The 27,414-nt window shown below is 41.8% G+C and overlaps 1 protein-coding gene across 4 annotated transcripts in view; it reads right to left on the bottom strand.

Annotated features, from left to right (window-relative positions):
- Nolo (ADAMTS-like no long nerve cord) overlaps positions 1 to 27,414 on the bottom strand; it is a 347,161-nt gene that overhangs the window by 84,911 nt on the left and 234,836 nt on the right. For all 4 annotated transcript variants that reach the window (XM_076802679.1, XM_076802682.1, XM_076802680.1 and 1 more), the window contains 2 exons: positions 26,068 to 26,120; positions 22,075 to 22,174 (listed from right to left, as the gene is read on the bottom strand). In XM_076802679.1, the coding sequence (XP_076658794.1) occupies positions 22,075 to 22,174; positions 26,068 to 26,120 (153 nt within the window). The remainder of the gene's footprint in view (positions 1 to 22,074; positions 22,175 to 26,067; positions 26,121 to 27,414) is intronic.

Here is a 27,414-nt window from a genome sequence, read left to right as displayed (position 1 = left end):
CACGACACTTTTACATTTCAAAAATTGGAATATAAAACTGACAGTTCCATTTACAATCCCTGAAATAATTCGAGTTTATGGTTTAATTCATTTAGTAAAAGGATTAACAAAATCCACTCATTTTTTAATGGCTCATTCTCAAAGAAATGAACGGGGATCTGACGGGAAATTTCGAACTATAAGATCACCATTTTATAACATTTTTAGTTTTAAAATGTGAATATAAAACCGAAAGTTCACATCTATATTCTCGAAAATGATCAGAATTTTTCATTCAGTATTTGCCTATGAAAAAAGTTGCCAAACTGTAACTTTTAAATGTACCCAAACAGAAATGGCAGATGGTTCTACGGGGACGGGTGTTCAATTTATAACTCCGCCATTTTGTAACGTACTAACTTTCTAAAAATTGTAACCTACTGCTGAGAGATCTCTCTACATCCTCTAAAAAAAAAAAAAAATTGGAATTTTGCAATCGGTAATCACCCACGAAAAAATTCGGAAATTAAACTTGTTTCGATTGGGGGCGGTGCACCGAAGCAGAAGTGATCGATGGTCCGAAACCATAACAGAAATGAATGTCTCGTTATTAACGTTCCCCGGTTATCACGCGATGATCCCCGGCGACCATCATGACACCGCATTACCCTTGAAATCTGATCTAATCGAGCCGGACCGCAGCCTTCTGTCGTGACCGAGATTGCGGTTTCGCGGCATGCATGCGACCGCTCCGAGCCCATTCCTCGCGACGCGACGCGACGCGGCGCGACGCGACGGACCCGTGTGTACACGTTAGGAAAGACAAAGGCGGTCGATTATCGAGCCATCGATGAAAAATACGATCGGGCAACGGTCCCGACGTCGACGATGCTTCAACGTCCCGTCGATGCGCGCCGGCCATGCTTCAACGGGATTTAGGAGTCGCCAAGTCGCTGAAACGTGTCTGTTGCGATCGCCGGATTTCTCGCGATCCCTCACTCGCGCGAAAATCTTCTTTTGCAATCGACGCCAAATGTCCTCTCGACGTGCACACATTTTTTCAAACGAAACGTGCAAGCTTCCCGGATGACGTACCATCCGGTTCTGTTTTGCACATTCGTTCGAACGCGTTCGCTTGAATTTTTCAAAAGCAACGTAAATTTCCTGGCAAGAATCACGTGCAAATCCCTCCTCTGTGTCCGATATCGATTTTCGATTTTCGACATCAGCTAGAACAATTTTTCCTTTACGTTTCCTTTTTTTTTTCGTTTACGGATCACTACAAATTGCTATTCTAAATTATTTTGTAAAAATACCAAGATTATATCCATCGAAATTTTTAGCTATTCCTTTTTATAGTCAAAGAAATAAATTTGCCGAATAATTTCTCATGGATGCATCTTTACAATCTCGGCAATTGTAAAAATATTAGAATCCGTCATTTTGACGAGTCTCGTAAACCTAGTGTTAATTAAACTGGAAATTTTTCTTGCCAATAGATTGGGGGTCTATACATCGGTGGATCTAAAAATTTGTAAAACAAACACATCGTTACATAAATTTAAAATTAACGATATATGTATATTATTTTTAGAATAAAGAATCTTTTGACATTCTTCACATTTTTAAATCTTTCTAATGTTTTAAACTGAACTACAATATAACCTTCTGGAAGTCATAGTGAAACAAAAGAAGATCGACAATTCGAGTCACTGATTCTTTCGTTGCACAACCCCGATTTTTGCACGGACTATATCGACCCTATTTCGTGCAACGAGCGAGGTACTACTGTATTTGCTTTTATCGTGGATTCTCGTCGACAATAGGTGTTCGTGGAACGGAGTGTTCATGTAAGGTTCAATTGTGTATTTATGGGGACTGAGAGTGAAATAAATGGCGATAGCAGGCGTGTTGACGTAGCGGAATGACTTTGCATCATTCATGATTCACCGATCGGTGATGTAACAGAGGGTGGAATCGGTAGTTCTATGTAGCAGGGGGTGGGGGATCGCCAGTTCTATGTAAACGGGTCGAAAGTTCTTCGGCCGTAGCCTCTAGACAGATCAAACCGGATCGTAAAAAATTAATCGCCCGGAAAGCGGAAGTGTGCGCACACATGTCGGTCGTAGCCTGTCCTCGCGGACGGGGTTATGCGCGACGCGTCGGTGCATTAGCGGGGTTGTTGCACCGTTCAAAGCCCCGACGACGGACGCGTTTCGCGACACGATTTTAAACCCGATCGATTGTTTCGAGCTCGCACCAGACCGAAAATTTCCCTGAAATTTTCCTCGAAGAAGTCAAACGCGGGCCATCAGACCCGGGAAAAATTTACGGAAAATGGCGAACGGCAAGCGTTCTTCAATTCGAGTAGTGCAGCAGAAATTAGAAGTCAGTTTTGATTTCTTATGTGTAATTTTTACACAATAATCTCTATTACTATTGAAATTACTCCATACTTTCCTTATTATATTCGTAAATTGTATTCATACTCTAAACTCATTGAATTTGTAACTTATAACTGTATACACATTACTTTCACCCCTTTTGAAGTGTGTAAACATATTTTGAAACAGCCTGTATTGAAAGAGAAAATTGAATTGTACAACGATGAAATGATAAATGTATTTTCCGTCGAACGTAATTTTTGGAATTCGACGGAACTTTCATGTAAATTAGAGGAGGGTGTGGTTCCAAGTGATAATTAATCATCGTTGCACAGCCGCAGGGGCTCACGGCAAATAAACATTCTGATATTCTACGGAACATCGACGACGCGCGTTTGTGGCGGTCTCTGCTCGAACTCGGTCTCGCGGAAATCGATACCTCGATTTATTATTATCAAGGGGGCGAGTCGGTCGCGGCTCATTATTGCAAAGCCGTACAAACGTTGCCGCCATAAAATTACTACTAACCGAATTACTGACGCGATAATGCCCGATTCCGTGGGCGTCGCATGCGCGAAATTAATTAACGACCGTGCTTTCATGCTCTCGCGGCTTATTTCGAATTTTTTGGTCACCATAAAGTGCAATACATTACCTCGTTCCCATAAAGTTGTTCCTCTCTCTTTTAACGCTAACTTCAAATGTAAAACAATGATACCTATGTTTTAATCAACTATTTCATTTTAACAAAATTGTTTTCGCACAATATTTCGGGCTCTGAACAGAAAATCTTTTTTCTCAATTAGCGCTTCTAATTATTTTTGAAACGTTTTATTGTAAAGGAGAAAATTCGTAAATTTGTCCAAGAATATAATGTTGAATTTAATCGTAGAAAAAGAGTACTGACATATTATCGAGTTTAATGTTACACGAGTTATAGAATGATTTAATAATTTGTCGACTAATAAATTAAAAACGTAGGGAACACGTTCCAGATGGCGCTCGAGAAAAACAAGAAAAATATTCGGTGGCCGGCAGCTACGATTGTTTCGTTTTTTCGTCCCCGGCCGCAATTCCGTCCTTTCGAATATAATTTTATGGACCAGCTCTCGAACATAGTTGCGTGCAGAAAGAGACGGGGACAGACTTTTCGAGGGCGCCTCGTTGCAGCATTTGCATAATACTCTCGTTAAACGCATTTGTTCCCTCGCGCGCACTTGAAATCGCGCTCCGCCCGGTGATTTCAACGCCCGGAACGAAAAACCGCGCGCCTCTCGTTAATCGCGCGCGTCGCGTTTAATTAATTTCTATCCATCGGAATCTCTCCCCCCTCTGCCCCGCGCCGTTATGGAATATTCGAGACCGGGCTTGTGTTACCGTGTCGCAGATTTTTCCCCCCTCTCGTTCGACCCTTCGACCTCTCGACCTTTGTTTTCCCCGAGTAATCATGTAAATAGACTTCGCGGAGCGCACGCAAAAATTCCATTCATACGGCACGACGAGCTGAAAACGGACACAATTTTCCTCGGAAATTCATACGTTGCGTTCTCCGACGCCAATTCTGAGGGATGGTGGACTGTGCCAGTTAATTTTACTGCCTGACGTTATTTCTTTTCGAGCGTAACGTTTTTATGGAACATTTTCCACGTTGTCTCGAAATTTATTCCATCGTTCTGAAATTTTACACGATCAACGTAATTGAATGTTACTGATCGAAAATTTAAATCCTTTTTTAACGATTTTAATGCTTTCATGAAACATCTTGTACATTGTCCCACGGCTTTGATCGAAGCGATCGAACGTTGTTGAGTGAAAATTCAGTTTGGAAATTTTTAGAATGATAAAATCATGATAGAAACATATCTTCATTGCTAACACTAAACCTACCAAGGTAAAAATGACCGGTTTTGTATTTTACAATTAGTGAAGCTATAAAAACTCATTTATGGAAAATAGTGGAATGAATTTCCTTGTCCAAGCATTTGGGTTGCCATTTTTATAAGGCAATATTTAATATATAGATACGTATATGAGTTGTCTATACGTTAATATTTCCTTGGATAGTTTTGTATTTTTTATCCCAGCATTTTCATTAAAAATCCTTATATATTTATTTTGTATCTTTATTTCGAAACATCGTGAATTGGTTTCTCCAAGCAGCAGTTTGATTGAATATTTTTCCGTTCCATGTCGGGTCATCAAATTTCGCAAAAATCCAGCCGAATGTAGATCGCCGGTCCCTTGTAAGTACAGCAAGGGTAGATAGAGGGAAATCGACGGTCTATGAATCTGAATTCACTACACGCCTCTCCGTTTCGTTATGCTAATGGTGTAGCGTCCCTTTTCCGTGCTTCTTCCATCCCCGTATTTCTTCCATCAGCAAAATTCCTTTCCGTCATGGAATTACGCTTGTACGTGATCCCTTTAGATCTCTCGATCTAAAATACCTTACTATGAACGGATGGAATTTATGATCCCGAATCCGCGTCTATAACCGGGAGATTCGTTAATTTCCCGGGGAAACCGAGAACGGGTACGACAACGCAAACACACGACGACGAATACAACCGCCCGGTGATTATACGAACACTACGGAAACGGAAGAAATGCATTACACATGGGCTAAATGCACTCCGCTAGGCGAAGGAAGTTCTATTATTTATAATTGCTGCGGTGCAACCGGGGCCAACGCGGTTCCGCCGATATTAATCTCTCTCGCTCTCCCGATCTCTTTCTCTCTCCCTCTCCTGGCATCTGGATACACCTGTTTCAATTAACAGGTGAACGATCGCTGCAAACGATACTCCCGAGTTATCCTCTTTAACTTTTTCACTGGGGGTGACCAGTGAACTGCATTTGTGTTTCCTTTAATAATTTGAGAGCCTCTTGCAGTATTTCAACAATTATGACTCATGACGAAGGTTCTAAAAAAAAAAAATTGTAACAAATTTGATGTCGTTCTGTTCAGACGAAATAAAATTTCATTCTTTTGTAATCGATATTCAAGCATTCGAATGAATGCAAAAAATAAATAAATACCAAATAAATTTTCTTTTCTTCTCTATGACATTTTTGGGGGCGTTGTAACAGGCATCCTAACCGCTAGAAATAATATTTTAATATCTTTCACTTATTAACCCTTAGCACTCGAACGACGACTGTAAGGTGCCACTAAAAATTGATGTATCATTATTCAAAATATTTTGTACATTATTAAATTTGCTTGTGTTTAATAAATTACTAAACATTTCGGTATTGTACGAGTAAATCGCACCATTTTCGTATGCATAATATGAAACGAAAAATACATAGGAGGGAAATATTCTAGATCGGAAAAAAGGTTTCTTTTTGGAGTTAAAATAGCTTCGAGTGCAAAGGGTTAAATTGCATCCCGACATTTTTCTCATGAATGCATAAAATCCGCAGTGTGGCTACCAGTTGAAAATTTGTCATTTTGTTCCTAATTCACCGAATAATTCTTCCACTTTATTGTATCATAATATCCACGTTCGTATATATTATATACTATACAGTTAATCGTGGCAGAAGTTTTGTCATGTCAATGTTACTCGTCTTAGGCTACGTCTCCCCAAATGTGCATGATCGAAGACTCGGTGAAAAGGTTAAGGCGAATGTACACTTCACTTTGGATGTACGTCACGGATGAATAATTCACAATGAATGTGAAAGATGAAAATCGGACAGTTTATGCTTCTCTTCAGCGATCGAATTCAATTCATTTTACTGGCACAAATGTGTACGTATGCACACCGAAACGGAGCGCTGAAACCGGACGATGAAAACGAACACCGTTCAATTGTTTGGACAGGTTTAGTCGCTGCCGTTTCACTGTTTCATTGTAGATGGATCATCCAGTCGACACGTCGAAAATAGCAACTGATCCTAGTTTGTTCGCCAATCACTGGACCGCGGATTTTTTTGCAAAATAAAAATTGTCCGCATCGATTGCAAGAAACAGAGGTCGAACGGAAATTCAGTTTTGTGACGGACACACGAAACCTGCAGTCTACTAATCACTCTGGACAATCATTTTGGATGAGAATCAGACGAAGACGATCTTTACGCTTTTCATTGTGGATGGATCATCCGGAGTACACATCGAAATTAGCCTTTAGGCCACGGAACAGATCAATTTTCATTTTCCGCGCGTGAATTTATTGCATAGAGCTCGGCAATAATATTAATAGACGCATAAAACAGATAATGCACCGCCGAGGGAGAACAGTTTGCTCCGATTTTACGAGCCAACGATGTAACAGAACTCGTCGTTACGATACGAGTACTAAACGCGACATTAATGCCCGCATAAAGTTCGGGACACTCTAATAAAAGTCATAACGATATCACTTTCGCCTATACCGACGGATTTATCTTCGGTATGATTTCCTGCGTGGCTGGCTGCAGCCTACCCCTTTCCCCTGAATTGTGCACGACGCGAATATTATGTATACTTCATTTCTCGCCGTGAAATATGCTCCTATTCTGGTCGCGACGATGAAAGTATTTTCTGCAGGATTCCTGAGCTATGAATTCTTTATGTACCAGCGCACATAACACTTTGGGAGACACTAATTACTGTAGGGTTATGAATGAGACACTGTATTAGAATGATTGTTTAGAGTGACTGTGGACGCGACATCGTGGGAGCTTCATAATTCCGCGCTCATAAAACTTTTGATCCTCTTCGGTGAAAAACTGATCCAAGTGCGATTTCAGACCATCATCATTAGTGAAAGTTTTACCATTCAAAGAGTTTTGTAAATTTCGGAATGAATGATAATCTGGTGGTGAAATGTCAGGGCTATATGGTTGATGTGACATCACTTCCCAACCAAGCTCCAATAACTTTTCACGTGTTACCAAAGATGTGTGTGGCCTAGCGTTGTCATGGTGGAACACGATTCCTTTGCGATTTGCCAATTCTGGCCGTTTTTCTTTGATTGCTATGTCCAGTTTCGTTAGTTGTCGACAATAAACATCCGAATTAATGGTTTGGTTCCTTGGGAGAAGCTCAAAATACACAATACCTTTGTAATCCCACCAAACTGACAACATGATCTTCTTTTGGTGCAATTCAGCTTTCGGCGTGGTTTGGGCTGATCCATCACGCTTGGACCATGATCGTTTTCGTGTTGTGTTATTGTAAACAACCCATTTCTCATCACCAGTGATGATTCGCTTCAGAAAAGGGTCGATCTCATTTCGTTTGAGATGCATATCGCATATGTTGATGCGTTGCGTGAAGTGAATTTCTTTCAATTCGTGTGGAACCCAAATATCGAGCTTCTTAACGATTCCGAGACTTTTTAAACGATATTCTATAGTTGTATGCGAGACATTTAACCTGTCTGCAATCTCTCGGACAGTTATATGACGATCCGATTCAATAATGACTTTCATTTGGTCGTCATCAACTTCAGATGGTCGACCAGAACGTTGGTCGCCTTTACGTGAGAATTTTCTAGAACGGAATTTTTTAAACCAATTCTGGCACGTGCGTTCTGTTAAGCAATCCACACCATAAACTTCACATATATCTTTGTGAGCCTCGGCAGCTGTTTTACCTCTACGGAAATAAAAAAGCAATATGTGCCTATAATGTTCGTTTTTGCACTCCATGTTCAAATTGACACAGAACTAACAATTTTAATCAAAATTACGTGTAATTTGCTTCAAAAGTAACCTAAAAGATGCAGTTATGAAATGTCAGAAAGAAAACAAATGCAACGTTAACAGAAGTCAGTCAAACAAAACATAAAGCCATCTATTAGTGAAAACCGAAATTACTTTCTTGCCAACCTAATAGTTTGAGAATAGAGTTATCGAAATAGAATAAAGTACTTTAGCGAAATCGGTGTCCAATCATTTCACACGATACGTCACACCTGAGACGTAGGAGTTCTTAAAATATTCCTACATTACTATACTTAGGATTCTAAGGTAGAACAGTCTAGGGCAGTCGTACGTTGTTTCCGCTTCTGCTCGCGCGTCGATGAAATAGGACGAGAATAACGGTCGAAAGACCTCCCCACCCCTGCGGTATAAAGAATTTCGAGCAATCTGCGGTTAGTTGGCGGAACGGTGGAAAATGGAGGGCAGACGTTCGTGCCCCCCACGTTCGTATTCTTTTCTCTTGTTTCACGATCGGCCCGCGGACCGGGATATTCCGCGCTTTGTCAAACGCTCCCGGAATCGGGAAGCGTCCCGCAAGAAACAGGCTCCGCTGTCTTCCGCATTAAACGAGATTGAACGACGGTGATTCCGCCGGCGGACCGGAAACCGCAGAATTGCACCGCTCGAATTGCAACCCCCGTCCCCTGTAACTAACGTTCGTCGACTAATCAAAATTCTGCCCGGCTGTTTTTATTCGCCGTGATTATCGCGCCGCGTATTACTCACCGGAATGAAACGATCCTATCAATATTCTCGGCCACTGTCCTCTCTGTTCCCCTCCTCTTTCTGTCCGCGCGTGAACCGAAACGATCTTTCACCCTCGTACTGGGATTCGACGATTTTCAACTCGAAAATTGTGGGCGCCGGCAGAATGACTTTATTTCGAAATTAGACTGCGGAGTATGCACTCGTGATTCGCACAAATTAAGTACAGACGAACACGGATTCTACATAAAATAATAAGTCGAAAATGTGAAATAAAAGTTTGTCTTGCGAGCCTTCTCGATTTCGACTGTGCAGATGCGTCAAGTTGGCGCGCTTAGAATTTGTAAGTAGAAACGGTCGGTCATGCACAGACGCGTCGGACGAGTCTTGTTCGATAGAACGCGTGTTCGTCGAATTTTTAACTTTTTGCATTGGTATTTTGTACATATATTTTAGTGGTGTTTGATGTTTACGTGTGACTTTTTAAAAATTCTTAAAATTACGTGAGCTAAATATTTTTTTATAGAGCACGTTCTGAAAACCACGGGTCGATTGCCACGATTCCGTGGTCTGAACCGAAAGAAATTAAGAGTTTTCTGAGAATTATTGATTTCTGAAATATTTTTCGATTTTTAGCGCTATAACAAATAAAAATTGACGGATTTCAAAATTGTAGGAATGAAGCAAATGAATCGATCTTAATTTCTGCGGGAGAAAATCGCAACTGAGTCGAAGAAGTTCGATAGCATTTTTATGGAAAATTGTTTATCGCCGGTGATAACCCAATATCGGCGACCCAATTTCAATATAACGAATGACAAGATTACTTCGGTGGGCCTACGGAGGCCGTCGAAGAGGGATTGGAAGGAAACGAAAATACGAAGAGGGTAACGGGCAACCTGAGCACGCTGCGGAGACAGGAAATCGTGAAACGAGGGAGGAAGATATAGATATAGAGGGCGGAGGCGCGAATAGGAGGGTCTCCGGGTAACCCGCGAACGTAAATCCCTTCCGGCTGGATTTTAACGTGGAATTTATCGTCGTGCTGGTAAATTATTGTCCGTCACGGGTTCCTGGAGGACGGTCTGGCTCGGCAAAAGAGAGAGAGAGAGAGAGAGAGAGAGCACCCCCGATCGAACCTCTGCAACCCTATTAATATTTCGCCGGGGCTAACGTGTCTTCGATTGCTTTATAAATACCCGGCGCCAACCATTCGGAAGGTTTTCATAAATTTTCCAATTTCGCGGCCGCCACCGGCTCACGTAATCCCTCCTTTCAGCATAATCCTTCCCTTGGTTTAGTATTAACCGCGGCGGGCCGGCGCGGCGGCGCTCCGCGAGCCGAATTTACATTCGAGGACTGATGAGTCCGCTGAAACGTATCGCTGGATCGTGTTCCACGCATTAAATATACAGGGTGGGACGCTGGAAACTGGTCATCCGAATATCTCGGCTGCCGTCGGTGATGGGAACAAATTATTACAATTTAAAACACCGAATTGACTTTCATATAACCTTTGCGTCCATCGATCAAAAAATAACTTTTATCTATTCTCCTCGACGCCATGCAACTTTTATGTAACACAGTTTGTGCTGTTACGAATAATAATCGAGATATCAGGTGCCCAAGGCACCCTGTACTCTGAATTTTCACCCCTTCTCTCTCACCCCTTTTCTGTTTCTCTTTTTTTGCGCACGAGCTACGTAAATCTTTCCAGTCGACGATATCCCCGCGTAATCTCGCGTTTCATTCCCGACCGCGGCGATAAATTTATCCCTGCATCGCTTTGATCTCCGGCTTTACTCGAGATCTCGAACGATCCCGAGATTTTTCCAACGATCATTGCGATATTTCGACTTTTCCCGGTTTTGTTCGCCATTGACGTTTTTCCTCGGAAGACTAACTCGCCGCTGCACCGTGTTACATCTTCTGACTGTGATTATGGTGAACCTGGCTCTTTTCATGCGATCTTTTCCAATTAACTTTATTAAGAATTTATAACACTAGATTTAATTCTGTATGCGCTCCTGCTCCTTGCACCTACAGTCACATTTTTATTCACACAATGATGCACAATGAAAAATACAAATTATACATTTTTCGTTCAGGAAGCATCGCTGCAAATAAACATGAAATGACCACGGAATTGCCATCGATCAGGCTGTTCTATATCGAACAGCATAATAGAATGCGTTCGAGGATGTGCGTACCACACATTAGCTTGATTTATGCAGGTTAGCTCCACTACGATATGCCTGGCCCCAGGGAGATTTCGATTCAAAATATTAACGTTTTTAATAAAATAATTAAACTGGGCATGTCCATCACTGGATCGCGGATTTTATGCGTTCGCGACAACTATGTGCAGGAGAAATACAAAATGGTGAATACTTATTAACCCTTAGCACTCGAATGGTGACTGTAAGGCACCACTAAAAATTACTGTATCATTATTCAAAATATGTTTCGCATTATTAAATTTGTATGTATTTAATAAATCACTAAACATTTCAGTATAGCAGCGAGTTAGCTTAGAGTGCTTCGATAGCTTAGATTATCGAAAGGATGAAAATCTTATCAGCCAATAAAATACCCCCGAATAAAATACCCCCCCGAATTTATACCCCCGATATTAACACTTTCAACGCCAAACTAGAAACCCCCAAAATTTCATAAAATCAAAGTAAGTTATTTAATGAAATAAAAATTGCAAAAAATTAAATGTACGATACTGAGTAATCCTCCAACTTTCTTGCACGTTACAGATCCTAATTAAGTTTAGTACAATGAATATATCAACGTAAAAATTCATTTTAAAACCTGCACAAATAATTCCGTCAGCCACGTATGGCTGACGTGGCGTTCAACGTGTTAAATTAAAATTCCTAAAATTCGCATTAATTTGAATAATTTACTGCAGGGTTCTCCGTTAATAGGCTACAGCAAAGGGTTCGGGAAAACAGCTGGTCGACAGGGAAAGGGCGCGATCGGAAGTTTCGTCACGTCTCACCGACGGCGAAACGACAAACGGATTCGTTGGTACGTCTTTCATTCGGTTTGATGGACAATAATTCGTAGGCCGTAAGTGGCCGACGGTTCGCCGGAGCTTTTTACGACGTCACATCCAATCTGGTGAACACGAGTGTTCCCCGTCGTGTAAACGGGATAATCATGAGCCCGACAAATCAGACGACAACGAGCTTACGGTCCCATCGTTTCCCGACCTCGGCGGCCAAACGACTGGCAACCATGATTTTCTATCTGTACAAGAGGAATAACAGAAAGCAGACTTTTTACGACGGCTTTCGGAAAACTGGTTCGTTCCATTCTTCATGACGATTTTGACGGCCCCGAAGATGGAACGCCGAATAAACGGAAACCGTTCGCCCGTTATCGATGGGTATTGCGATGACACACCGAAACTGGGAAAACGTTACGAGTAGGCTTACGAACAGCAAAGGAAATTGTTGTTCACGGAGAACGGCAAAATACTCGGGATATTTCGTGCAGTTAAAAAATATAGACACCGTAAACGTTGTAAGCATACTTTCAAAAATTGGTACGGTTTCATTTTATTTTTACTTTCTGCTTTCTCCGAAAATAAAATCAAGCAAATGTACGAATTAAAATAGAATTTCTGGTTGTATGAAATATAGGAAGTGAACAAACATTTTATATTTGTATTACGTTAGTTCAAAGTTAATACTGCACAACGGAAAGAATTTAACGAAATCAAATTTAAACTTTTGGTGTTTGTTAAGCACTCTTAAATAACCTTTCAGAATTTTAGAAAATAAAAGAGCCCGTGTCGCACTGAAATTTTATTTTGTTTTTTCAAGTAAGTTTTTATTTTGAAAATAAATAGTACTTTTAAAAGGTTACTCGGTTATATTGAATACGCGGAATTCAAATGCAACCCGATGTGCTTCAAGCAATTTTAATTTTGCGAGGTGGAGTAAAAAATATATCAAATGTCTAGTAACTGAATTTAATTATGAAATTAACCCTTTGCACTCGAGTGGTGACACTGAAGCACCACTATAAATTGTTGTGGCATTATTTCAAAGAAATTACAACAATTATTACAGTGTATTTGTTACGTTACAAAATTTGTATTTAACAGATTACTAAACATTTAAATATTATATGTGGAAATCGGATCAGTTTCGTATGAATAAAATGAAAATATTCTAAGACGGAAGAGAAAATTTTCGTTTTAGAATGAAAATAGCGCCGAGTGCAAAGGGTTAAATATTAAATAGTGATTCAGTTCTTCGTCCGCAAAAGTGTTAAAAAAGTAGGTTAACTTTGGACTTTGTGTCAAACGGTTATAATAATACTACAAAGGAAATCGTTTAACGTTCGGAGCCTCCATTTTCGGTTTCCTCTCGTTTCCCGAAGTTTTCGTTAACAAGAGGAAAGACGCTGGGTCAGGCAATTATCAAGCCACGATTTTTCAAAGCCCGTGACGCCGCATTTGCATCGGTGCTTGTGCCCGAGAGGGTGTAAATGGCGAGAGAACCTAATTTAGGGCGCAATCAACGGTGCCCTGCAGTAAATGAATTTGTTAGATAGCCGAGTGGGGGCGAGGTTGTATGACCAAGTGGTTAACATCGAGAACCCATTAAATCTTGACGTCAACGAATATCAAAATGCTTTATAGCGTCCTGGAACTCTTTTTCCTTGTCCGAGAAACTGTTCTTTTCTTTTTATTAGTTCCTTTGGTACTTGACGGTTCGCCTTTCATAGTTCCAAACGAGAACGCGAAACTCTACCGTTCGGTATAAAAGTTGCATTAGCAGCCGAGGATTTTATTGAAATCGACTCCGGTTCGACTTCGTTTTTGACTGTACCCTATGTATATTTACTTTTCCTACGTTCCTGCGTTCTCGTTCCCGAAGTTTCAGCATAGTTCTCTTCGGATAACTATAGCTTTTACGAGCGAGCGTGCGCCATAGGTAGACTGCCGGGTACTCGCGCAGATCTTTGGGTTAGGGAATTAAGAAAACAAGAATTTTACATCAGAATAAATTCGCATGAGAGCGCTGCTTACTGAATCTGCTTTCCCAGATTTCTCTCTCTCTCTCTCTCTCTCTCTCTCTCTCTCTCTCTCTCTCTCACTGGCAAATGGAAATGATAATACCTGAAAGCGAGTATGAAGATCAATTTTCAAAACTGTGATTTTTGTTTGTATGTTTGCAAGTAATTTACAAATTTCAACAAGTAATTCAGATGATATCGACATCATTCAAATATTGAATTTCGTTATTTTATGTTACCAGAATAACATTTTCTCTTCTCTTCCCACACTGAATTGAAATATACTGGTATTTCCAACTTCTGTAGCTTGAAATTAATGCAGACAATTTTTATTTTCTACAAAAATCCGCAGTTTATCACGAATGGAGATCGTTAATTTCTGTCGAAAATACTGCTAGAGAAAACCACGAAGAAATTCTGCAAATTAATCGAATTTACCCATGTAAATTCGATTTCCCTAAAACAGTGTACTATATGATACTAATTGCGAGCTCTATCCGTATTCGATACGAAGCCTAACTTACGTGTCGTTCATTGGTAGCGTCGACCTTCAGGGGACCAATTTTACGCTTCAGTCATGCTACGGATTACACGGACTATCGAGTGTGTCGAATGATTGGCTATCGAGTTACTCGGAATTCTACAGCAATTTCTTCAGGATCAACCGAGAGCGTCCTACAGGATACCCAATCCGAGGACTTGTAATTCTATCCACTATTTAGATCCAGTCCAGTCCACTCTATTCTTTTCATCAATACCTAAATCATACGATTTTCGACTTATTAAAATGATTAAAAGAAGCAATACGAGCTTGAGTTCCTTAGAAACAACGTAGAAAATTTTTATTCTGCATATTGATCCGCAGTTATAAATTATTTTCGCTGTATCAATTTTATTTGTGAATTACACCTTAACTCTTGTACTTTTTTATTTATTTAAAATGTGACGTTATAGGTTGATTTAAAGTGTAAAGCTTTATCATTACTAGTCTGTGGATTATTCGTTTACTTATACATTTCTGACTAGAATGAGTTCGCGAAATTTAAAGCAGTAAAAAGATTGAAAGAATTTACATATTTTATTTTTAATCCATTAAAACCATTAAAAAAAAAAAATTTCTATGCGGGTCCCGGATACGCAGAATTTGGAGTTACATCCGAATTCGAGAAAAAATATGGGGCATTCCATTTCTGAAATTGAAGGCGACCCTTGTATCTCGATAAAGAATCAGAGCAACAAAAAACATTGGACTGTATGCCCCACTGGAAAGCATGCAACATTTGTTCGAAAAGTTACGGCAAATAACGCGGGAGTCATTTGAGGTGGTCGTGTTGCGAGACTCGCGCTGAACAGTAAAACATTTACAAACGGACGTTCACGTAACAAAGGTTCCCCTGTACGTTGAATGTTACCAGCAAAAGGGTTGCGGAACACTGCCCTACACATTGCGAAAACCATAGCTATCGGATCGGGCACATTTTTGGCGCACAAAGGCTCGAATCCGGCTGTTCCCTAATCATCGCGCATCGCATCGAGACCGCACCGGAATCCGGCATCTCTTCGGAACATCTAACGTGGATTATCGGGCAGAAAGCAGAGCGCACCTTGCAGCGAGCCTGCAATTTTGATGGCACACGGTTGCCGATCGATCCGCATCGTTCGGTTGTTCCCGGTACCGTGGAAGAGGAAGGAAGAGAAAGGAAGGAGGAGGAATTCCGCGCGCGGAATTCCCGAGGAGTCCGATTTATTTCTCTCAGGCTCGGATTCGGCGTAATGGACAGCACGTTTGCAGGACGCGACGGCCGAGCGGTAAGCGTGTGGAAAGCGAACCGGCCCGCAGCAACAAAGTCCCAATAAAGCCGGCTCCGGAGCCGGTTAAGTGAAAGATATTACGCGGCCGTTACGTATGCGGCCGCCGTACACGTACTCGGGGAAAAAGCACGGGTTGCGAGAGAGATCGACGTCGCCTTTGTGAACGGGACCTATCGACAGCTTTGTTGCCGGCGCATTTACGAACGTCTGGCGCAGCCAGCCCTCCACGGAAGAGGGCCTCGCGACGCCGTGGCAGCGTCGTGTCGCGACGCCGTGGCAGCGTCGTGTCGCGACGCCCGACACCCCAGGCGAAATGTCACGTCGGCGACGGAACCGTTCTCACCTGGGACCAAAGAGACCGTTCTTACACGACCCTGCGGAAATTTCCGGATGCAATTTTATACTGTGCATTGCCTCCCTCTCTCTCTCTCTCTCTCTCTCCCTTTTTCTTTCTGTAAAGGATGGAAGAAAAGATTGCTGCGGAAAATCGGCGAGATGCGATCCGTAAACGATTTTAACCCTCGCCGGTCGCGACGCGCAGTGCAGTTGACAATGGACAAAAATATCAACTTTCAGATTGGTATTCGAAACCTCCGTGGAAGTGCTCCCAGATATTTTTGCAAACGTGAGTAATTATATTAAATTTTTACGGTTTTGGATGAGGATCTGCGTCTTTTAATGATAAGCGTTTTTATTAACACGTTAACCGCGACGTCAGTCACATGTGACTGACAGTGATTTTTGACTGGGTTTAGAGATGCATTTTTATTGTAAGATTTCCAGGTAAACCGAATTTTATTGGAGTCTTTCGAATTCAAAAAAGGTTAAGACAGCATCCCCTATAATACATTTTAAATTTCTCGTTTTGGTTTCATTAACTCTCTACGGGCCCGTGTAACTTTTCAGGTCACATGTTAGTATATCGACATTTTACCAAATAATTTCAGTTTTTTCACAAGATGACGTATACGTCTTAATTATGTAATGTCTCTGAGAAATATCAAAGTATATGCCTTGCAAGTTGTCTACAGATAGAAACCAACCGGTAGAAAATTCGACCCATAGAGGGTTAATTAAATTGCTCTGATTTTGTAAGAATCTCTGGGGTTGATGTTTGGCACTTAACGTGTTGATAAGGTCAAAATGAATGTTTAAGCTTGCTTCTGAAGTAGAGAGGTTAAAGATCATATGTCGAGAGAGTAAATGTGGATTTAGACCTGGAAAAAATAGAGTCGTTTGAACATTTTTCGATAGCCGCTCCGTTTCCGAGAGAATGGACCTCGAAAAGTGATTCGAAAGCGTGCGCATTCGTGACTGGAATAAGTGGAAACGGTCGGTATAGCGCAGACCGGTTTGGTGGGACGCGGTGGTCTGCACAGCGGTGATACGTGGCTGAAACATTTAGACGGCTACGTTTGGATGTTTTGGTGGTAGAGACTGTTTACTCGGAGGGGATGCAGTACAGAAAGATTTTTTAAAGTGCGAGTAGAGAAAATTGTAAAATTTGTTATACCATCTACTTTAACACTATATCCACCAAAAGTCTACTTTTAGTAGTAGAGGACTGAGCTGTATATAGCAGGAGCTCGATCATTTTCTTTTCAATAATTTCAGAATTACGTATATTCATTAACCCTTAGCACTCGAATGGCGACTGTAAGGTGACATTAAAAATTGCTGTGTCATTATTCAAAATATTTTTTACATTATTAATTCTTTGAAGAAACATTTCTTCGGACCTAGAATATTTCCCTTTTATGTATCTTTTTCTCGTGTTATGCATACGAAAATGGTGCGATTTACTCGTACAATGCTGAAATGTTTAGTAATTTATTAAACGCAAACAAATTTAATGATGTAAAAAATATTTTGAATAATGGTACAGCAATATTTAGTGGCGCCTTACAGTCGCCATTCGAGTGCTAAGGGTTAAATTTGTTTGTATTTAATAAATTACTAAACACTTCTATATTGTACTGAAGTATATACCATATTCGTATGTATAACATGAAAAAAATATATGTAAAAGGGAAATATTCTAGATCGGAAGAAATGTTTCGTATTGGAGTTGAAATAGCTTCGAGTGCAAAGGGTTAATACAATTTGCTGGATTATGACCGAAATTGCTGTCGAATTATTCATTAAGAAATTCTCAAATGTTGGTCATTGATACCAAAGGAACTAACACAGAAATGAGTTCGTGTATAAATTGTATAGTATATCGGGAGAAAATTATGCAGTTATGGTGTGCTCTGCCATTTGAAACGATCGTCTTGAATTTTCATGTCTGAGCCTGCTGGTAGCAGCATCCAAGAACTCGAGGAATAAATGGTTGCGTGAGTGATTGGGAATACAGAGAATACTTTCAAGGATTGGAAGCGAGTATCGAGTCGTGACATGCCATCGGAAGTGACTGATTAACCAACGGCAGTGATAATAACCGTTGCGCAATATTGCACATTGAAAAGTACCTTCTCGCGTTTCGCAATATTCATGAGACGAACGGAATGAAATCTTCCAGTAAGTGGTGGACAAATAATTTATATACTCGTCTTGTTTTATAAAGAATTTCTTAGTCGATGAAAGATATTTTCCTCGGCTCTCGATTTTTCTAAAATAGCCTACGAAAATCAAAATGCATAGGAAGTTCCACGCTGATTATTTTCTCTTTCAGTAAATCTACATCCGCCAAGCCGGATTCCTTTAAAATTTCATTGGCGAATTCAAAATGAAACGTCAATCTTCATGCACGGTAGTACGAAAGATGCCGTTACACTGAATTAAAAATGGTAGCGAGAATATCCCAGACATTTCGCCCATTCAGCTCATGTTCTGCATACTAGTCATTTTTGCTACTGTTTTCGAGTGATTGCCACAGAACTTTTCAAACATTCGGTGTACCTTTTTTCAAAAATAGCAAGTGCATTTTACATGTGAAATCACGTTCCTAAAAAATTGAAGCTTCAATTATCCTTTCGGATCGAGGTATAAATATTATCCTCTACAGTCTTATTTTTCACAGGTCAGCAATAAAAACAAATAATAATATTAGTAGACCAAACACGCCATCCCGAAGCAAAATAAGATTTAATTCCCACTCTTGCGAACAACTTGGAGAATTAATTGCGCGGCTGTCTGAAAGACAGATGTCAACAGAACATTATTTCTAAACAAAATTCCCTCTCCAAACCGTGGATACCAAACCCCACCTATCGGTTTGCAGGAGCAACGTCGCCAAACTTTTGCAGCCCGCCGTTTATGCGCGATGAAACGGGTGAGCTAAACGTTTCGACGGAAAACTAATCAGCGGCCAGGCGCCGGGGGTTCTCGGCCGGCGAGATCGGTTACGTAAAAGGCGGAAAACATCGTGGATGCAGAAAACGGCGTGTGTATACCCGGCCGGCATGCTAAGCGACACAAAAGGACGGTGCATCGATTTTGCAACGAGGGGATTCACGGATCCGCAGAGAGCGGCGCGCAACTTTTCTGCGGTCCTGGTCGGTGTCCTCTGGCGGATCCTCTCTCTCTCTCTATATATATATTTTTTTTGTTCCTTAGGAAATCGAGCTGCACGCCGTGGACAGTGATAGCGCGAAGACAATGGCCGCCGGGGCTGGCTCCATTCCGTTCGGAGCCTTTCAAAAATGCTGAGGGTAAATTCGCCGAGGAATATCGAGTTGGCAGGTATCAATGGAGGGTGGCCCCGGCCCACGTGTCCGTCTGCGAGAGAGCGCGGAAGAAGGGGGTGGCGGGGGAGGAGGACGGGGACGAAACTGAAATGGCCCAGATTCGGAATATGGGTCGGGTCACCTGCATCGGTGCATCCCCCGGGCTATGTCCGGGTGTGTGCTGCAGGGGTGCGCATGTATTCGATGCACTTCGCAGCAGCCAGCAGCCGGCAGCCGGCAGACCCGCCGTCATATGTGACAACCGCAACTGACCGTCACGCGTCGAATTTGAATTGATAATACGCGTAATTTCTAACCGTCCGCCTGCCGGCACAGTGATAACGCAGGAATAATTAATTGCACAGATAGGCCGCGGTGTTCTTTGACCGTGGCAGGTGCGCGACGCTGATGGATACCCCGTTTTTGGCTCTCCCGGCTGGACAGGTGAACACGAGAAATCTCCACGTCCTCACATTTTTCTTAACCCTAACCCTTCGCTATCCCCTCCCTTTTATTTCAGAACTTGTTACAAAATTATATAATTCAATTATACCATTGCGTCCATAATAAACTTCCAGTTGCTTGGCAGGCGAGCCAATTTGGCACAACTTTCGGAAAAATGGAAGTACAAAATGTTTCTCTTTCGAACCAACAAAATTTATGTCAGGATGAAGATCTTAAATAGCTTTAACCCTCAAATGCATGAGTGGGGTCTGCAAAGGACCCCAGTGTTGGATTATGTGTTAACATTTTTAGCCGCGCCATTTGTGAACTGAGAGTTCAACTATTTACTTCTGTCAATGTTTAGGTTATGTTTAACGTGTTTGCAGAAATAAATTGTTGCTGTAATCAAAAAATTAGCAAGGAATTGGGTAAGTGGGGTCTCCTCAATGGACCCCATGTATATGCATTCATGTTCCTAATATTTAGTTTACCTATGCACTTAAGGGTTAAAAATTGCATGAAGAGTCTGACCCGTCATCACAATCCAAATTGGCTCCCAATGACAGGTCAAACTCGTCGTACGACGCGAAGGGGTTAAGGAACTAACCTCAAACGTAATCGTAGAGTGTGGTATACATAGTAACGAGTGTAAAATAATTTCGTTACCATTCTTACGATCAAGTGCGAAGATTGACGTGATGCTATCGCGGAAGAAAGATCCTAAAATTCTCTAACAATTTTTTCCAATCAGCCAATCTTCTCTAGCAGAAAGATACGCGGCGCCTGCGACGTGGCGAAGCAGTCAGCAAACTCGTCGGCTGGCCTAAATTCAATTATTCCGGCGAAAGCATCGGCCTTATCAATATAATTCTATTCTCCTCTGCGGCAGGAAGGAGGCAGCGGTCTATAGGAGCCGTGGGATGAGAGACAGAAGCAACTGTGCGGTGTGTGCAGTTGCTTCGTGTTTCTCGCCATCCTTTATCACGCGAATGATGCGTACCGCCTGCAAGTTGTCGCACGAAGAGAAACAGGACTACCAGTCGAACGAGCCTCCTACCGCTCCTCTCTTCAGCATCTCTCTGTCTGTCTGTCTGTCTGTCTATCTGGCCGGGTAAACTGGCAACACGTACATCCGCGTGATTATAACGGGGCATCGGGGTTTGAGTAACTGGAGGAAATTTGCGGCTCGCGACAAACAACGAAACGAAGTTAAACTCCGACGTTTAACTGGCAACTTTTGAAGCTGTGTTCCACCGCGATGGCCGTCCCCGATTCGCTTCGTCTGCCATGGTTCCCGCGTAGATTCAGTCGTCGGGACCCCGAGGGGCTTTCTACCCTATAACCTTTCCGCCAGAGAGACCTCCGTGAAAAATGCTCGCAAACAACTGATAGAATTCATGCGGCAATTTATCTCGAAATGTCAGCGTCTCTCAAAAATGCGTCGCCTTCCCGACAATGTCTTCTTCTTCCCTTCCTCGTGCTATTTTTCACTGTACTTTTTTAGCTTCGAAGTCGTTAGTTCAGGAATATCGTTAACATTAGCGAAGGGGTAGTAGAGCAGGTGAGCTAATTCCCAAATAATTTCTGACCGGAACAACACACCCCAAAGAAACTGCTAGACGTGAAAATTAGCGTGGCTAATTTGAATAAATCGATCAAAATCGCCTACTAGACGATGTCGAACCTAACCGTATTTTTCTGAGAATGACTTGTCGGAGTAGGTAACCTGGTCCTTTCGGCGGGCAAGCTCTCTTTTCCAGCAATGACATCGTGTTTTGTGCTGGCTCCGCGGCGTATCCGGGGGTCGCTACCCCCAACCTTTTCCTGCGGAGTCGTTCCCCGATAAACTAGAGCGAATTTATCGATTATGCAAAACGCTCCGAGCATTTTTACATCTCCGCCGGGCGGAATATGGCCGAGTTGCCGGTTGGTGGGCCGCCAAACGGGACGCCGATGCTCGGGAGCACTCGCGGATGTTAATTTTACGACGATACAATGTACTTTGAGCTCGCTGACTGGCTGGCTCGCTCCGGAGGAAGTGAAACGAAACTGGAAAGAAATTGATAGCGGTCCTGGGGGTGGGGGTCTCTAGTCGACTGGAATAATTAAATCTTGTCCTGGGAAGAGAGAGAGAGAGAGAGAAAGAGAGAAGAACTCTCTCTCTCTCTCTCTCTCTCTCTCTCACGATGCGAGACGCGTTGTAACGAATAAATACGGAGTAACGCGGAAAAATCGTAGTCGAACGACGACGGGACGAAGATGAAACGAACGGTTGGATTCCCGAGGGATTCTGGGGGATGCTGGATCGGAAAGGTAATGAGAACGTGACGACTCGCTTTGTGACTCACCTCCGGATTGCAGACCTTGTATTTCGTACTCCACGGGCGACCCTTGCACGGCTTCCTTCTGCAACGGCGCTGTTGCCGCGAAATTCCACCCCCGCAGCTCCTGTGATGCACACCAAGTATAATTAAAAAACCTCCGGTATTGTAGACAAACGGTCGCGAAAGACGGGACAACCGTGGGATTGACTGCGAGCGTCCGACCCTCTTAATTGCACACGCTGCACCGTCGGAATATGTCTTCCTATGGTGCAGCGAAATCGGCGAGATAATAAATATTTTAATTGGCTAGTCAGATTGTTGGTACTTTCTCGAATTAACTGAATTTTAGTTGCATCTATTTGTGGAATGGAGCTTTGAGCTCATATTTAGGCTGCAGTTTCCATGCATCGTGATTAAAATTATTATGAAATTATTATGAGCACCTCGAAATTAAATTTCATAAATGTATTGCTTCGTCGGCGAACAGTGGATCTTATACGTTTACACACATTTGTAAATTTATAGATGCATACAGATTCGCGACAAAAATGAATTGGTATAAGTTAGAGTAGTGTGAAGATTAAAAGGATTCATCAAATGTCAATATATTATTTTCAATTGATTAAATCGAGAAAGAAAAAGAGGAGCTTCTACATATATGATTTTCCTGTTGTTCTAATTGATGGAAACCATTTTTATTTTGTACAAACGTCTGCGGTCTATTCGCAATTTTTGAAAGGTTGCAGTAAGTTAAAAGAAACGCGCAACAGTATGAAACTTTGTTAAAACCAGAAATTTGTTGATTTCGTAAGATTTTGAAATTCCGCAAATGCTCTGCACCCTGTGTATTCAAGATAGCGAGAGTATAAATTATGCGATTAGCTACATGCATGCATACGTTGCAAGGTTAATGGCGGCTTTCTCTTAAGTGAGCTCTAATTTTTTAAGCATCCATTGCACGTATCTCACATTAGTATCTTTCCCTGCAATTTGTTCCGACGTTAATGTCGAATTAGATCCAATTCCTAAAATGGAATAGGCTTATCGAGTTTCTGTTGATTAATAAACTGGTCCCTAACTTCTTCGTTCACAATCGCCGAAATTATAAAAATGTTTCCATCAGAAATTTTCGAATCGATCTTTCCATCAGAACTTACAGCACATGATGCAATAAAAATTGTATGAAGTCTGAACAGATGCAGTCCTCTCATTATTACAATGAAATATACATCAACGGTACTTACGCTCGGTAGTTTTAATGTGAAAGCAACGTTGATATTTTTACTGGAATTAATTACTAACTCGGGAAGAATTTACTGAATGGCAATTTAAGGAACTGACAATTCCGCTGCGACGACATTTAACCCTTTGCACTACGATTTATATTACGATTTTAGTGATTCGAACATTTTTATAGTTTGTAACTTCCCCAAAAAGGAGAAAATTTATATCTATTGTATGCCTATATGTTCTCCAATAGCTGAACACGAATAAAACCAAAATAGAATTTTATTTCGGTTTAAGGGAAATTAATATCACACATATTTATTAAACTCAGTTCCGAATCATCGTCACGAGTCTGACGCGGTATTGTAGGGCAAGGGGTTAATATCGAAATTGAAGGGAACACGAGGGCGAAATTCCCAAGTCATCGACGGAAGTTTTTGAGAACCGGGTCCCTGCGAGAGCAGTCGCCTGCGTTGTCGCGCAGACTGGAGAATTCTCTCCTGCTGGTTGCGCGTGTTCCTTCTATATTCCATCGCTTTTAAATTTTAAACCGTGCCGGGTATGAAACACATTTTAAGTAGTGACGTCACGTTCGCGAACTGCCGAGCAGCAGTGCACCGGAAGCGAGAGTGCCAGTTAAACTCTTGCACCGAGTCGTCCGCCATATCTAGAGAAGCTTGTGCGACGTCGCACGCTGTCTTGAATTTTCCAGTTAGGTCACTTTCTAATTTCCTGCTCGCCTTTTGCCTGCGACAATTATTTCGGGAATACTCTTCTCAACTATCCGAACGCTTCTCTCTCAGTGTTCGCGCGCGATTGCTGCGGGATAAGCTGACAATTCGAGGTTTCTGGGACAGGAAACGCTCCCAGTCTTATTTGGAACTCTATTCCTTATCAAGTAAATCTCTTAAGTAAGTGGTGCAGTAATTACAATAGTAAAAGGTATGAAACACTAATATACAAGTGTACAAATTTAAATTTATATTAAATTTTAAATTGTGTTTAAAAAATCGGCAGAAACTCGTGTTTGTGTTGAAAAAATTTGCAGAAAAGAATCTTATTACTGCAGATTTTATGCATCTATCACAAAATTGGAGGATTAAATAAATTTGAGGACGTCAATTAAAATGATTAAAGAGTAATTGGTTCCCCGCAATTGATACAGAAGAAAGGTATTTTCTTAAAGCTCTGCAGTCTAGCTAAAGTAATCGAGAAAAAGTTTGGACGTGTCCAATGATGAATCGACGGTCGAGCAACCGAGACTAATAGCAAAATTTGGCGAGCATGTGCAGCACTAGTTCTATTCCACTCGGCGATTCATATTTCCCGCGGCGCGTTACGCGGTAAAATTCGAAACAGCGGCGCGTCGCGTGGCGGCGGTCGTAAATTGATCCCCGTGGTCGCGGAAAAAAAATTTTAATAATTGTATCGGGCCAGGCGAACGAAGATTTACCGGTCGTCGGGTTGGAACCGTCGAATGTACGGCCCCGTACATCATACAATAAGCTTCTCCGGTAGGGGCGAGCGCAGTTCACCAGTAGTAAGCGCCATAAATTACTTGCCGGCGCAGTCTGCGCCGTTTCTGGTCGACTGAAAAACGAGCTGCCGGAAACTCGCCGCTACCGAAATGAGTTCTGAAACGCTTAACATTCCGCCGGTGTGCCGGACCGGGAGTCTTGCGACCCCGACCGTTAGGCGAAAAATCGCCGAGAAATCACTATTAGGAAAAATTACCAAAATTGAACAACACCGCAATCCAAAAATCGAAATAATTTTCCTTGGTAGGGTCTACTTGAAAATGGGGACCGTTTCCGAAAGCATCCTTAGGTTATAAGTTATCCCCGGAGTATACCCCGCGGTAGTGGGGATAATTCCCCGACGTTTATCACCCAGGCCTTCGCGACATACAGTAACGAGCAAAACTGAGTCTACACTATTTGAAGCAACATAACTTTTTAAAAATTAGATAAAATTACTTAAATTTTATTGAGAAGTTAGAAGGATTAGTTTGTTAGACGAGGTGTAAAAAATTTAAATTGGTCGGAATCGCAAAAGAAATAGTAACAGTTGGTTTTTTTCAGCTTTTTTATCTGAGCCTGTATTGAAAATTTAAAGAATGTATTTGATTCGCTCGAATAAATTATATCCATGCTGAAAATTTCAACGATATTGGTTAATTCGTTTACGAGTTATAAACGATTAAAAATGCGATTTTAAGTCGAAAATCGTGAAAAATGGCAATTTTTCCACTTTTAATATCGGTGAAATTTCCAGCATGGATATAATTTATTCAAGCGAATCAAACACATTTTTTAAATTTTCAATACAGGCTCAGATAAAAAAGCTAAAAAAACCAACTTTTACTATTTCTTTTGCGATTCCGACCAATTCAAACTTTTTTCAAAAATTGTTTAGACCTCGTCTAATAAACTGATCCTTCTAACTTCTCAATAACATTCAAGTCATTTGATCTAATTTTTAAAAAGTTATGTTGCTTCAAATAGTGTAGACTCAGTTTTGCTCGTTAGTGTATATAGAGAAATCACTGTATTTCTTGATCGAAACATTTTATAAAATTTGCATTCCGAAATCGGACCCTTTCATGTGCAACGACCTAAAGTAACTGGGCCGAATTATAACTCGTTTGTTAACGAAGATAGAAGAGAATTGTATAGCAAAATTTCGCATGGAAGAAACAGCTTTTTAACACTAAACCTGCCACGTAAATGTAAACGACGGAACGAAGAAAGTAGGATTGTCAGGCGTTAATTAGAAGCCGGCGACACTCACCTGGAGCAAGCGGACCACTTGGACCATGGCGACCATTCTCCCCACGTGACGCTCTGAAATCAAAAAGCAATTTGTCAGGTGATTAAATTGCCCGTGCGAAAGGTCGCGTGTGCGCCGCGTGTTTATCACACGCGGCGGAAAAAATTCGACATTCAATTATATCCGCGTTGCCGAATTAATCAGGGAACCGTATTTGCGGAACGCGGTGGCCGGTTCGATGCTACTTTTAACGAAATTGGTGGATCCCTGCCGGGCCGGATAAATTTGTTAAAACCGCCGCGGCCGGCAGAGAAATATCCGGATGGTAATTGAACCTGGCCTTCATGAAATTGTTGGGTCATTTGTCTGTGTAACGGGAAAGTTCGTGTTTATACCACGGCTTCGTTCGCCGACGCGGAATTATGAAGAAACTCATTCAAGAAGCGATACATGATCAAAGGAAAATTCTAAATTCTAATTTTCTAGTAGCCGGTTCAAATTATTGGTACGTTTGCGTGAAATCCAATAAATATATCTACCTTAAAGAATTAGTTTTAAGAATTATGTCCAACTCATTTCCTGGAAAGGAAATTCTACTTAACTCCAGTTTGTCGCAAATTTTTACTTTGCATAAGCATCCGCAGTGATTACTTTTGCGGCGCGATTAGATCATACGACGGTTCTACTGTGTCGACAAACGTGGAGTGGGGGTTGGTCGATGACGGCGGAACCTGCGCCATATCAAAGTATTGTATTTAGCGTGGGCGGCGGGGCGCAGAAACAGAAAAATCTCGCCGATCGGTGCGGACATGGGGTTCTGGCTCGCACATCGATATCCCTCTCTCTCCGGGCAATAAGTTCGACGGGCGACGTGATAAAAATTTCGGCGCCGGTAACCAGCCGACCGCTTGCGAATTGCGAAATGCTCGGCACGTACGCAACCGAACCGAGCGGATTTCGAAAATTCACTTTTGCCAGCCTGCTCGAGTCTCCGTCGCGTTCCACCGAAACTCCTTGCCAGGTATTTCGCGGGGGTGGCCGCCGATGGCGGGCTCTCACCAACCCCCGAAACCCATAGAAATAAACCGGGAAGATTGATGGGGTGGTTTCATGGGTTAATACGTCGCCTGATGGATCCTCCATGGACTCCCGATATTGTTCTTCCGGCTCGAACCCTTTTTGCGAATCCCTATCAAAGGGAGCCCGAACGCGCCAAATTAATAACCAGACCACAAAGCGCCGGAAGAATTATCTGGCAAATTTTTATTTCCTCTGTTTCCACTACACGCGAACAGACAGTGAGATATAATCGTATCATACTTTGATGAAATTTCTATTTAGCGGATTTTGAGAGCTTCATATTGACGC

Source organism: Halictus rubicundus, chromosome 17 (assembly GCF_050948215.1).
Source record: "Halictus rubicundus isolate RS-2024b chromosome 17, iyHalRubi1_principal, whole genome shotgun sequence".
Taxonomy (NCBI): domain Eukaryota; kingdom Metazoa; phylum Arthropoda; class Insecta; order Hymenoptera; family Halictidae; genus Halictus; species Halictus rubicundus.
The sequence above is the reverse complement of the archived record's forward strand: the minus strand, read 5'-3'. Positions and strand labels throughout refer to the sequence as shown.